This window comes from Euleptes europaea, chromosome 3 (assembly GCF_029931775.1).
Source record: "Euleptes europaea isolate rEulEur1 chromosome 3, rEulEur1.hap1, whole genome shotgun sequence".
Lineage (NCBI taxonomy): Eukaryota > Metazoa > Chordata > Lepidosauria > Squamata > Sphaerodactylidae > Euleptes > Euleptes europaea.
Window position 1 is genome coordinate 105,021,521 of NC_079314.1, and position 14,651 is coordinate 105,036,171.

The following is a 14,651-nucleotide window of genomic DNA, read 5'->3' on the forward strand; positions in this document are numbered from 1 at the left end:
GTTTTAGTTTTGTGAGCCTCTCTCGCTCTCTCTCTTTCTGTGCTGCTGGTAACCGTGGTTAAGTATAAAAACCAAAGAAAAATAATATTTTCTTTTTTTTGTAGACAAGTCAGTAGTCCGAGACATAGAAAAAAGTAAAAACCAGTCCTTTTTTAAAAAAACGGGTTTACTAAAACAATTGTCACCCGGGACGCGCGCCCCCAAGCTGCCTGTCTCCCAGCAACGCAAGGGGGCGCGAGGTCAAACCTGATCGGTAGCTGACTGCAGGCCTCCGTCCACTGAAACCTAAACGGTGAGGGAGCCGGGCTTGCAAACTGTACCTGTGGTCTGCTTGCGGGAACTGTTGAGGCTACATGGCCTGGTGATGCTGGGAATATTGGTGAGCTGGAGTTCTTTCACAGAAACATGCCAGTGTGGAATTGTTAGAGGAGTTTGGGCTATCGCACTCGGCCCCAGTCTCTGGACGCATTTGCTCATGGCACCCCAAACTTTACCAGCTGCACCTCGCTTCCCACGTTTTAGTGACAGGGTGTTGGTAAATGCCTAAGACAGAGGAAAATGGCCACCGGAGCAGGAAGGAGTGCTTTACCGAGGTGATGTATCATAGCTACATCTCAAGTTAAGGTGTGAGCTTTCCCTTCAGGAAGGAAAGGTACCCCAATGGAATTAGGGTAAACAAACAAAAAAAGCCCCAATCCTTGTTTCCAAGACCTAAAGCTCCTTTGCCTTCTAACAAACCCCCCACCCCAGGAATTAATGTCATTCTCCACCCACTCCCAACCCCTCCTGCCTGGTGCTAAAAGCAGGTTCTTTATCCACATAACATTGCCGCGGCAGCCTCTATTTCATTATGAGGCCCGGAAAGTGCCTTCATCGCCATTGCTGTGCCTCCTTCAGGCGGTGTGGTGGGGGTCCTGAGCTTTCAAAAATGCCCCCTCCCCTTTTGAACCGAGCTGCTGAGACAGGAAAGCATCATTCATACACCTCACTTCTGCTCAGCCTGAAGGCAGGGCCTGCGCTCAGCCTTCTAGGAAACATGGGAGGAAAACAAAATACTGGCTGGGACTTCCAACTGGGTGGTATCTGCATAGCTGGGTCAGTACCCCTGCGCCCGTAACATCCCGCTTCATACAAAAGGAAGCCAGCTGCGTGGGGCCAGCTCCACCATAGGGCCGAACGTTTACGGAAGTGGAGCGTTCCAAGTGACTCGGTTCACATCACACCACCTTCTTAGTGTTCCATTTCCCTCCAGTCCCAGTGAGACCGAGCGGCTGCTAACTCGTCTCCTTGAGGTCTTCCACGGGCCGTTTGAAGCTCAGCAGGAAGTGAGGCGGCGGCACACGCGTCGGACTGCCCTGCATCTGTTTCTTTGCACAGTTTATACAGATATAATCTTCGTTCTCTGCCATTTCTGGCGAGACACCGACACAGACTTGATGAAACCACTCGTCGCAGCCGCCGTCACACTGCACCCAGTCTACCTGCAAGAGACAACAGGTGGGTCGATTACAATGACAGGGGGAGAGGAGACGCAAAGGCCACATTCAGTGCGCCAAGCTTAACATTATAAGCAAAGACAGCACGGTTGGAGTATAAACCCTATTTGGAGGTCAGAGAGACAAGGGCGAGCACAAGGCATTGGTTCGTGACCAAACCAAGCACCTTCAGAGAGCACAAGAACCAGCAGCTTCACGAATAATGTCAGAAATTGGTAGCTGGTGCTACCAGGCCGACATCGATCTGTCCCAGGAAGTTTCAAAGTCACTCAAATAGGATAGACTGAGCAAGGTGGGTAGAACGCTTTGCTAGGAATCTGCCAGCAGAGATGCTAAGTATCAAATCTGGTGGAACTGTGGAAACAGACGGGGAGGTGCAAGGGGGAGGATCCTCATATAAGGATTCCCCAAGAGTGACTGTGTTTTTTAATGAAAATCCATCTCTCGTATTAAGCTATGCTTCTATGTCTATATTTGAGCAGAGTTTGTAGAGCATGTATAGCTAGGACAGTACGAGACCTGTACAGTACAATGCTTACAACATCAGCATACATTACCTGAACAGCTTCTACATCATGGAGGATCCTCTGGTTCGAGTAAGTCCTGAGACTGTACGCCAAACATTGCTTCTTACATAGTATCACCAGCGTACATGACACCACACAGAGTAAATAATTGAAATGAAGTTTGCATTCTCCTAGCTCTGAAACAAAGCTATTTTTAGTTAGGATTCCACGGGCCAGGAACGTAGCGGAAGAGGTGGCTGCTGGATATTTACCAGCCAGTTTCTCATTAATTAGTGTGTCCATTTCCATTTGTTCATTACATCCATTCCCTTTTCAACCAAGGAATAAAAAGGGTATAGGAAATAATGTTCTAGAGCACAAAATCAGCCGTAGATGAGGAGCTGGAAAAGGAGCCTTTGCCCGTATAGAGAAGAAAGCAATACTGGAACGAAATGTCGAGTCTTGTGGGGAGGGTCTATAGCTCAGTGGCAGAGCAGAAGGTCTTGCTGAAAATTCCCAACATTGCCAGACAGAAGATCAACAGACAGATTCCTGTCAGTATAAATAGGGAGTACGGAGTAGATGGAGCAGTGGTCTAAGGTAAACGTCATGTATTCAAACCAAAGAATTAAAACTGAAAGACTAACATCCTGTAAGGAAGGGCTTGCATTGATTTTGTTCTGCTTATTCCTAGCAACTGTTAACAGCATGCTATCATCATAGGCACTTAAAAAAATTAAATGTCATCACTCTCTCAAGGTAAGTGCAGACCCAGCGGAACCATAATCCAATTATTACGTTGCATAAGCCTCTTCAATTCAAGTTTATGTTAAAGTGTTTTTTTTGGGGGGGAGGGGTTCTTGCTGTTCTGTGCCAGGCCTACCTTCGGTGACTAAGCACTAACAAGATCAAAGGATTTCTCTCCCGTTTCTTTTTTTTAAATATACACAGATGTGACAAAGGGTTAATGGCTACCATGCAGTGGCAGGACTGCCTCTTGAAACAGCAGAATACATAAAAGAGGAAACACAAGTTGGGGGCAGGTGTTAAAGGGCAGCTAACACAAACCAGAGACATGTGCCATCATCAAAAGAGAGATAGCCTTGATAGATAGATCGTTAATTTTGAAATCACAGTCTGCATCGTGGTTTGAATCGTATTTAAATACGCTCGCTTTAGATCTACCTATTTAGTTATGATCGTAAATCATAACCTCAGAGCAGCTTTCACATCGTTGCACTTTGAAACTATGTCTATGGCCATCTTGGACGTTATACACAAAAGCCAAGGGACCAACGCTTATGTATTTATAGTATGCCAGCGCTGGAGGATTTAGCCCATTATATACTTGATTGCCCAATGTATGTACAACCCAGGTGCAAGTTTCTCGCTGGGATATTAGCTGGTTTAAGCCTTTATTCTCTTTATTCTGATAAAGAGAAAATAATATTTCTGCTATCAGATGTTGATGATCATATATCTTACAGAATGGCACTGTACGCCCTGGCAACAAGTAAGGGCCAAGGCTATCTCTTCAAAGCAGTTATGTAAAACTGATTTTGTTTGCGGTTGTTGTTTATATTGTTTTATCAAAATTAATTATTTTAAGGTCGTTTACATTACTGTAATTCCAATTTTATAGCCTAATTTTTATTATGTATATTTATGTTATATTTGCTGATATTGTGGATGAGCAACATAGGTCGTGGTCACTGTATTGCCCTCTGGGGAGGCAGATATCCTTCCCTCCTATATCATCACGGAGGTAGTGAGCCATCACTACATTCAGAGCCAACAAACTCCTACAGCCAATGTATCAACTACCCACAACCAAGCTTATGTCAAAAAACTGGCCGATAGGTACAGCAGCCGGCTGAACTGCTCCCAACAGTCCTTTAATACCACTTCTTTGGCTCATCTCCCTGGTTTATGGATGACCCGAAGCTTATGAATAAAGGCAACTGGTTTGGCTCTGCTTATAAAAATAGACCTTTTCCATTTCTCGGCCATCACTGCACTGGCAAAGTAAAATAGACTGGGGCTGGTTTTAAGGCCTGAATGGCACCATGGGTACTTGCGTTTTCTAAATCCCTGCCAGACTCTGGCATGGAGATGGCAATTGTGGCTTTTCTAGTTTGTTTCCACCTGCAGTAAGGAAATGGTACCTTATCAATCCTGTTGCTTTCTTATAAGCTTTCGAAAGCAGTGACCATGGTGTGTAGGAGTGATGGATACAGTACTTAGCTGGTGCTCACAGAAGCACTTGAATAATGTTGTTTGGTCGTAGAGAGAAAACCCAAAGGATAGTAAAGCACTTTCATTTGCCCACCATCTCCCAGGCATTCTTTGTCAACCCCAGTATTGCATCCTTACTATGTAGGAGGCCACTGGAAGAGATCCAACCCCATCATGTGTTAAATGCAGACAAGACAGCTACGTTCGTTAAACTAACTAGGTCCTGCAAGCTCTGTGCTCCATCAGTGACTTGCCGCAGAGGAGCCAGCTGACTCTAGGAAAGGCTGGGGTGGTATCAGTCCTTGTGGCTGCTGGCTGTGGAGGGGGGAGAGAGAGAGAACAGGAGGTGGGGATTCCCCTCAACGAAATAGGGTGTCGGTGGGTTAGCCTTTCCATCTCAAGGCTGGACCCTGATCTTTATTGACCCATTAGGATGACAGTTACCCGCCAGCAACTTGCTATTGTCAGCAGCAACTAACGCAATGTGGGCTCAACATCAGAAAAATATCAGTAATACCTACAAATGAAGGAGTAGATAAACAAAACTGTGATGGCCGAAACACACTGGTAAATAAGACAGCTTCTTTGTGGCACATGGGAAAACAATGGAGTCCATTTATCAAGTATTGGGTGGGTACATTCTGATTAAGACCTGACGAGAATCACTCTACAATCTTTAATTTTCTGAACGGAAGTGGAATGGCAAGAAGCACAAAGGCTTAGTTCCCCAAGTTGGAAACTTGGTTGTGGTAGCAGCCGGAACAGATTCTTACTACTCTGTTCAGCCATGGAGCTGCAGCTCTGCTTTCAGGTTGAGACACAGGCAGCCATTCATGCTTCTTTAACCTTGTGGGTGGGGAGCTGTCATGTGCTTTATTTGGGGTAAGCTACAAGGGACTGTAAGAAAGTAATATTTAAACTGGTATAGAATACAGAGTTTACTTCCTGGAGTGGGTTACAAGGATGACCCTGCATTCTTAAAAGGCCTGCATGCTGAACAGGCGTCCCACCAGGGTCTTGTAACTAATCATGCCTTCGGAAGTAGACCAATAATGAAACACGTTAAAATGTGGGCTGCGGAGAAGGTGTTTTTGATGGTTGATCCCTGCTCTGGAACTCCTCCACCAGTGATCTGCTGGAGCCCACAACTCCTGGAAGAGCTAACACTTCTGTTTGTACGAGCACTGACTTGGCAGCCCATTTTCTATAAAATATTTTAAAGTGCATAATGTGTTGTCAGGAATGCTCTGAAACATTACCACCAGGCCTGAGTAGCCTGGGTCAAGTACGTCCCTGACAGACCCTCCAGAGTGCTGTGAAGTTTTCTACATGGTGTGTTTCCAGGTCTCTGCAGCTAAATCCTGCAGCTAAATCCTGGCTTTTGCAGCGTATGGAAATTTCTGCAGCAGTTGATGCACTTGTGCAGAATTTACATTTTGAGGCGGTTTTTTGCAGTCAAAAGGGAGATTTTTATTTTCAGCAAGAACCACACACTGCCAACAGCAGAGTGTGTTGTTCAACTGCAGGAGTGTTTTTTTTTATTACTGTACACATTTGTTTCTGCCCCCCCAGAAAGATAAGCAGGTACATGACTGCACATATCCGCCACCTGCCATTCCTGCAGCACAAGTGAATCCTAGCTGTGTGCATGAACATCCGAAGCAGCTTTGTGGAATGTTCTGTAAACAGAAGCACAAAACGCCGAGCTTGAATATTGCTTCCGCGGAGTTGAAGCCAGAGTCCAAAGTTGTCGCAGAGAGACCCAAAAAGGTCTCCGGGGCGGAAGAGATTTAATTTGCTATAATCCGATCAAGTTCTCAAAGCTCTGCAGATTTACCTTCAACAAGAAAAAGTGGGGCAGTGCGGCATGTGGCTTCCCTCAACCTGCGGACTCAAGGCTCACAGGCTTTATGCAAGAGCCTTTGAAAGATTAAATTCCCCAGACGAGGACTGCATGGCCGAGCTTAGAGACTTGCACTTCGATGCACACCAAGGCTCGGGGAAACGTTTTATCTCAAGCCTGGAATTAACTCCTGGGTGTCGGTCAGCAAGTTTTACCGAGTGCCCACCACAGAATGTCCACCAGGAAGATGAGGACGTGGACTATCTACTGAGCAGACGTGGACTATCTACTGAGCATATTCAGTAGAGCATATTCAGTAGTCACACAACTCATTATGCCGCATCTCTTAAGCACCTGCCAACCTTTACAATTCACTCAGCAAGACTGAATTAATGCTTTGATATGAACGCTGCACACGCTTTGAGATTATGCACACACAGAAGAAACACCTACCCATAAAGTTTGTTCTCAATTATTAGAAAGCAGGCTTTATGTGGTTTCTGCTTTTTATATATTAAAAAAAATCAAAATGACAAATCTCTAAGACATTTCCAGATGCCCCTGTCATCTGAAGTGGGCCACAATGATCCCTGAAAGATTTCCGTCGTGATGACCCACCTTGTCCTTGCAGGGCCTCTGGCAGTTCTGAGCAGCACACACCGCGTTCTCATCGTCGGACTCTTCCGCTCCTGACCAGTCGTACTTGGAAGGGATATCCAGGACTTTCTTCTCCCTCTTTTTTTCTATGCACTCTTTCACCAGCTCCACCTTGGCCGCAGCTGCCTTCTCGCGCTTCTTTTTACGCTCTTCCTCTTTCGCTAGCTTCTTGGCCAGCTTGTTCAGCTCTTTTGTCTTGTCCATAGTCAGCTTCAGTTTCTTCTTCTTGGGCTTCTCCAGCTTCTTCAATTCTTTAGACTTCTGCTTCATTTCGCCAAAGAACTGTTCTGCTTTCTCAAGCTTCCGCTTCCGCTTCCTCTCAGAGGAGTCTCTTCCCCTCATTTTTAATGGCTTCTCATCCATGCTGTCATCCTTCAAATAAAAGGTTGACAAAAAGAAAGGTTTTAAGCCAATGGCACTCTCAGTTTATCTCATGGTATATTAGAAATATGTGGTACCTTGGGGACACATTTCCAGGGTGTCACCTTGTGCTCTAGAGGACACACATTGCTGCACTGCATTGTGGGACAAAGACCGCTGGAAGACTGCCGCTCCCTGGTCTCCCCTCCCCAAGTATATTGGCCTCCACTGACACAGACTACACAGCAAACCAGATAACACATCTCCATGTACAAATTCATTACACACACTAGTGAATGCTACAGAGGACAGAATCCTTGATAGGCAGACGCTACTATCCTGACCACTTTTGTCTGTGGTAAAGCCATACCAGAAGAGGGAGCCTGGATGCCGACTCCGAGGGGCAAGCTGAGTTAGGACCCTGGTCTGTAGCCATTCCTAACCAGAAACAAACAACTTGAAATTCATTGAGATTAAGGCAAACCGGAGTTGTGCCTCACAACGTAGGCTTATTAACAAGTGGAAATTCAAGTCTGTGGTTCCAAGCTGTTTTGGAGCCAAATGGGTCAAAGGTAAACTATTTCTATGGCGGCTGGCTTATGCTTGCAATGAAAGCAGTTCATAAAGAAAATATTTACTAGCTTTCTTGGAGGGCCAGCCTGAAGGTGACAAGCGAGTACCTATCCACACACAGACAACCCAAGCAAGCCCCACAGTCTCAAGCAATACTTCCTCCATACAGCTCTTCTGTCCCTGGGTTAGTAGTGTGGTGGGGGGACAGTCGACACTATTCAAGGAACTAGCTTTAGCCTTGAAGTTTTCTGTTGCTAATTCTTTATGCCCAGCAAAAAGAAACTGTAATGCATCTCCTGGCTCAGGTCAGGGTCCCTGAGTGCTGCAAAATGAAAATGAAATGATCAAGAAAACCACCACTCCAAAGCTTAAGAAAACAACAGCATCCATACCGGGGAAAACTGAGTTTGATTAATCACACTAAGAAGCTAGACAAGTTCCGGGGGCGGGGCGGGGGGGATAAATACCACCAACAGCCAAAGCAACTGGACTGTGAAAAAGACCTACTACAGATTCCATAATGGGGGGGGGGATAATCTAATCATTGATTTAATAAAAGAGGGCTTTAATATTGTTACTAAACATTTATTTAGCATCATTAGTGTGCCAAGAACCATACAGAACATGGAACTCAGACCTCACCAAAAAAGCTTACAATACTGAAACTGAAACTTGGTCAGTGACTGACAATGAGACCATACAGATAACTCAAGATGACCACTCATGATACCGAAAAGTAGGAGGGAGGTTTTTACAGTACCAGCTGCAGGTTTAAAAAAAGAACAGGGTAACATAATTAGCATTCTGTTGGAAATGCATATCATTACCTCCATGATGTGAAGAAATCTGTCCTCGGAGGGCGGGTGCGTGGCCTGCAAGATCCGCCAGATGTGTTGGGTCTCATCCAGAGATACCTCCAGGAGATCTCCTATCATCATGAGATCTTCCAGTTGTGATTTAGCTCCAGGAGACAATTCAAGCACTGGGGGCTCTAAACTGCGAGGTACTAGGGGGCTCTTACGAGGTTGCTTTCTCGGAGTGTTGGAACCTTTCGGGGAAGCAAAAAGGTATACAGGGAAAGGGGAAAATGAACTGTAATGATTTGTCAGTACTAGCGCTGGAATTTCAGCATTTGGGGTCGTCCCCCCCGCCACTGCCCTTATAATTCCACAGAAACAGAATGTAAAGTCAGGATTATCGTTAGTTACCCAGGCATCTCAAACCACACAAAGTTACACGATATTATAGGACCAGACAAGCCCTTAGATGTACAGAAACAGCCTTACTTTGAGAACAGCTTTTGGATGCCGATGAATATGCATGTTCAGCACAGAAGGAGGGGGCTGTCCACATGTGCGTTACAACTTCCTCAGATTTTATGGGAATTTCTTCATCGCAAAAAAGGTTGGGCTCCAGGCTGCTGGAGGATTTTACACTGGCATTGTCCTAAAACAGAGTACACAGTCTCAGAGACGACTGGAGAACTAAGTCTAAACATCCGACCATCTGCCCCCCTCCCTGAAAATTATCCATCTGAGTTCACTTAGTATATCCCTCTGTAGAAACTGGTGGGTTTTTCCCATCCCCCAAAATAGAAGCAGACAGCTTAAAAGGATGAGTATTTCTCAAAGAATAATGGGGGACAACAATGCATTTTGTGCTTATTTCTGCATCAATTCAAGTGCAAAAAATTCTGAAGCAAGATTTTAAAAAACCTTTACAAGCTACAGAAGAAACCTGGGATCATCTTGATATGTCACACAAACTTTTTACTGTTACGATTATGATAAGCCACACTAAAATTGGCTGAAATTCCACAGAGGGAGTAAAACTGACGCAAGTAACTTGAGAGTTCAGAGGTTTTTATTATGCTGCTGACCTTGATGTCATAGCCATATGCTTCCCTGATGTCTTCATCTGAATCTGTCTCCTCATCATCGTAGTCCATAGTTTGCCGTGGAGATGACGACACGCTGCTCATGGCCCGGTTAAAGCCAGATTGCTGGAAATTAGTCAAGTGACCCTGAGGAGTAAAAAAAAATCTTTTTTGAAGGAAAAGGTATATACCTACCTCCAATGAAGACAGAAAACAGGAGAATTTGTTGACCTATTTGCTTCATTTATATTCTGCCTTTCTGTCAGGCTGTTATCTCGGTATAGATGTTTCCTTTCGTTTCTCTGCTGAACCGTCCAGACTTCAAGGATTACACATACCAAAGCCTGGGAACGCCACTCCTGGGAAATAATGCTGTTTATGCTTTGTAATCTCCCGCCGTTTCTCTGCCTTATATTTCCAAATAACGGGCAAGACAAACCATAGCTGTCATCTTGCCTTCAATGCACTGTATTGCCTATTTGACCAGTAAAGCCATCTGCTTGGAATCTGATTGTCTCTGTGGTGATTTCTGGTTCGATGGGTCAAGAGCTCACATTATGACAGCTATCACCTACTCTTCTTCATCGATTCTTTAGTCAGGCTGGAGCCCCGGAGGGTTCGCCTGCCACTCGGATGGGAGCTAGGAGGGCGCTCTCCGAGTGAACCGTGACTACTGCTTCTTGGATCATACCCTTCTACGGGACATAGTAGCTGAACTCTTTAGGACTAATTCATAGGTTTGCCGCTTGAGTGGACTGGTCCAGACACAGTGGCAATCTCAAGTGAGGGTTCTCTCGATGTTAACGTCGGAGGATACTAATGCTCGTTTAGACCTCCAGGATTTTGATCAGTTGCTGGATGATGCCCAGCTGGCAACTGAGGACTTACAAATACTAACCGATTTATTGGATAAGCTTATTGCCCGTGAGACTCTCTCATCCACGGCTCTAACGCGTCCTGTCGCCTTGGGAGAAGGTACCATGGCGGGAGCTGCACCGGCAGGTTTTTCTTTGGTACCCAATGCAGCTGACTGTCAAGCTGAAGCCAAGAGGGTCGCTATCCAGACGGCCCTCCTCTTTGCGGATTGTACAAAGGATACCACGATAGCCACCTTGGCTCAACGTTTGACCTCGATGTTCGGGGCCGATGCACCCGTGGTCGCGGTTCGAGTGCAACCATTGCTAGGTGGGGATCCCGACCCCCTGCTCACGCTCCTGGAAACGGAACTTTTACCGCACATTACCGCAGCTGCCACTCTGAGACTTGAAAGCGCAAAAGCTCTCGCGGATAGGGAAGCTGCTGAAGCGGCTAAGGCGGAAGCCGAGGCTCAAGCCGCAAGGGATAAAGAACTGCAGTTGGCTGCGGATCGGGCGCGGACAGGCGGCAGCCCCAAAGACTCCGGAAGGAGCGGTCCTCCATTGGGTCTGTCTTTTTCCCCGGTATTTGCCCCGTCGCGCACGACCCAACGCGCACGCCGCCTCGCGGAACGACGCCAAGACTCCGAGGAGTCTGAGGAAGAGGACTTGTATGGGGACAGTTCTCAATGGGCCACAAGTTTTAGGACAAGCAAACCTCATCGTACAGGTGGCCCGGGTGAGGACGTTCACCTGTTACGAGCTCAGAATCGAGAGCTATCTGGCCGTGTAGGTCAACTCCAGGAGCTAATGGAACGCTTGCTTCAGGACAACAGGCAGTTACAGCAGGCCCTGACAACCCCGGCACAACCCGTTCCACAGGGGGCCGCAGTACCGGTTCAGGGAATGCCAGACCAGCCACCCGCTAATGTGCCTGTTCAACCTTCGGATCCCGGAGGTCCCGTTTTACCTGCACCCAGGGCACCCGTGCAACCGGGCCAACCCATGCCCGGTCCTTGGAAACAACTCAAGTTGAAAACTACTTACGATGGATCTCTCGAAACCCTGCCCTGTTTCTTGCATCAGGTGGACAGCTATATGCGAGAACAAGGACAGTTCTTCCCTACAGAGGACAGCCGGGTTCGCTATGTGGCTTCCCTTTTGACAGGTAAAGCAGCCGACTGGATGGTCCTCCAGTTCGACACCCGCTCTATCCGTTCCCTCAACAATTTCATGAGTGCCTTACGGAGGAGGTTTGAGGACCCCTTTCTGGGGGAACGAGCCAAAGCGGAGCTTCTACAACTAAGACAGGGCTCTACTCCAGTTCGAGAGTTTGCCGATGAATTTCAAAGACTAGCAAGCAAAATTGTGGGCTGGCCCGAAGCCACCCTAATTCACCATTTCAGGGAAGCCTTACACCCTGACATTCTGAACTGGTCGTATATGCGGGGTGATCCCGACACCCTCGAGGATTGGATTCTATTAGCCGAAGAGGTGGAAAGCCGCCGGCTTTATTTCCCTTGTCCGCCAAAGAGACAAGGAGAAAAGCGTCCAAAAGCCCCAGCCCAAGGCACCGCCCCCCAACCTACAGAAACCCGCGCGTCCACCCCAGGATCGCGAAACCCGATTTCAAAGAGGTGCTTGCCTCACTTGTGGGGAACTGGGCCACTTTGCAGCAGTCTGCCCACATCTCCCTGAACCCTTTCGTCCCAGCATGACAGCCCGAGCTAGAGGACGACCTCAACGCAGAGGCACCGCGGCCACCCGCAGAGCAGCGCCGGGAAGACCCACACCCTCTGCACTTCACGTTGAGGACTCATCTATCCTTCCTACATCGAATGACCCCGCCGGGTCCCGGATTACAAATGCCCCATTGGGGGACAACTTTCCTTCTTCTGACGAAGAGAACCCATGGAATCCTCCAGCTTTAAACCTGGAATCCCCCCTTGATTTGTCAAAAAACGGCTCCGGTCTGTGGTGAGTGGAGCGTCTCCACAGACCTCTGCAGAATCTCCTGCTAAACCGAAAGCTCCCACTAAAGTAAAGGAAGTAGAAACCACCGTTTATGTGGACGCAGTTTTACAACACTATGAAGGTGGTCCCCAACTACCCGTTAAGGCACTCATTGACTCCGGTTGCGGTCGCACTCTCATCAATGAGGCCACATTTGCAGCACTCAAAGTCAAGTCCGAGGCTTTACCAGCCCCCGTCCAAATTGCCCAAATGGATGGGAGCCATTTCAAGGGGGGCCCAGTTGATCATCGCACTATAGGGGTGGCGATGGGTATTGGCTCCCACTGGGAGCAAATAGACTTTACCATAGCCCCTATCCGATTTGAAGTGGTCCTGGGAATTAACTGGATTAAAGGTCATAGTCCCAGTATAGACTGGGAGACGAACACTATCTCCTTTGCCAACCCCAAATGCGACCAGCACCGACAGCAAGTTGCGATGCTGTCTCCACCCGCCCCGGCATTAATCTCCGATGTCCCATCACCGCCATCCCTACCTGATGTATACCAGGACTTTGCGGATGTCTTTAACATTAAAGAATGTGATGCCTTACCCCCCCACCGGGCCACTGACTGTGCAATTGAAGTGGTGAAGGACTGCACATTAACCAAGAGTAAGATTTACCCTATGAGCGCTTCCGAGCGCACTGTACTACGGGACTTTTTGGACAAAAACCTTGCCAGAGGGTTCATTCGCCCATCGAATGCTCCCAACTCAGCCCCCGCGTTTTTCGTCCGAAAAAAGGAGGGCGACCTACGCCTCTGCATTGACTTCCGAAAACTCAATGCAGTTACTCAAGCCAACGCCTATCCTATACCGCTAATTTCAGATATTTTGGGACAACTACAAGAGGGACGTATATTTTCCAAATTGGACCTAGTAGAAGCCTACTACCGTGTCCGTATTCGCGAGGGGGACGAACCCCTCACTGCCTTCTCTAGCTGTTTTGGAATGTTTGAATTCCTTGTGATGCCCTTCGGGTTAAAAGGGGCCCCGGGGGTCTTCATGCAACTCATCAACGAAATCCCCCATGATTTACTGGTAGTTTATTTGGATGATTCTTATTTATTCAAAAACCATGGATGAGCACGTCACTTTGGTCCGAGAAGTTCTGCACCGCCTGCGCAATCACCAACTCTTTGCAAAGTTGGCTAAATGCGAATTTCACCAAAGCAAAATAACTTTCTTGGGATATATAATCTCCCACCATGGCCTTAGCATGGACCCGGCCAAGGTCCAATCCGTCCTCGATTGGACTCCTCCCTCCAACCGCAAGCAAGTACAACAGTTTCTGGGCTTTGCTAATTTCTACCGCGGATTTATCCCTAACTTCGCCCAAATAGCGCTGCCCATCACCGACCTTCTGAAAACCAAGGGTAAAGGAAGCTCTGCTACATTACCCTCCGCTAAGATACTGTGGACTGATAAATGCCAGACCGCCTTTGTAGCCCTCAAACGCCTTTTCACGTCGGAACCTGTGCTACGGCACCCAGACCCAAATCGAATGTTCATTGTACAAGTCGATGCCTCCGACGTAGCTATGGGGGGGGGGCTGTTCCAAAGAGGACCAGATGGTCTCCTTCACCCCGCGCTTACTTCTCAAAGAAATTTGCGCACTCCCAATTGAACTGGCCCATTTGGGAGAAAGAAGCCTCAGCCGTTCACCATGCACTTACTCTATGGTGACAATTCCTGGAAGGGTCTAAAGTCCCCTTCGAAGTTTGGACCGATCACAAGAATCTAGCCGCCCTCACAGGAACCCATAAGTTATCCGCGAAACAACAGCGTTGGGCGTAATTCTTTGCTCAGTTTCGTTTTGTCCTGAAGTATGTCCCTGGAAAACAAAACGTTCTCGCAGATGCTCTCTCCCGGTTGCCTCAATACCCGGCGAAACTCGATCGGCCAACAGACTCTTTATTTACGCCCGCGCAAAGAGAAGCCCTGCCCGTACTGGCTGTACAAACTCGATCCCAGACGCTGCCCCAGCGGAAGCACACGATAGCCGGCGCTCCAGCTCCTCCAACCCAACCGGCCGCCCAGCCGCCTGCAGTCTGCACACCACCGCACGTAAGCGCTTCCCCCTCGTCAACCCCCATAACTGCTCCTACTACCACCGTAAACAAGGGGGGGGGTCCCGTCTCCGAATCTTTCTTAAATTCCCTTCGGGAACAATGCCTTATGGAACGCTCTGCTCAAACCCTGCCTCCTGGTGTAATCGAACAAGGAGGCTCTTGGTAC

The 14,651-nt window shown here is 47.7% G+C and overlaps 1 protein-coding gene across 2 annotated transcripts in view; it reads right to left on the minus strand.

Annotated features, from left to right (window-relative positions):
• Positions 1-1,055: 1,055 nt before the first annotated feature.
• Positions 1,056-14,651, minus strand: part of KDM5A (lysine demethylase 5A) — a 56,026-nt gene continuing 42,430 nt past the window's right edge. For both annotated transcript variants that reach the window (XM_056845919.1, XM_056845918.1), the window contains 5 exons: positions 9,550-9,693; positions 8,957-9,116; positions 8,498-8,718; positions 6,699-7,109; positions 1,056-1,481 (listed from right to left, as the gene is read on the minus strand). In XM_056845919.1, the coding sequence (XP_056701897.1) occupies positions 1,275-1,481; positions 6,699-7,109; positions 8,498-8,718; positions 8,957-9,116; positions 9,550-9,693 (1,143 nt within the window). In that variant the 3' untranslated portion in view covers positions 1,056-1,274. The remainder of the gene's footprint in view (positions 1,482-6,698; positions 7,110-8,497; positions 8,719-8,956; positions 9,117-9,549; positions 9,694-14,651) is intronic.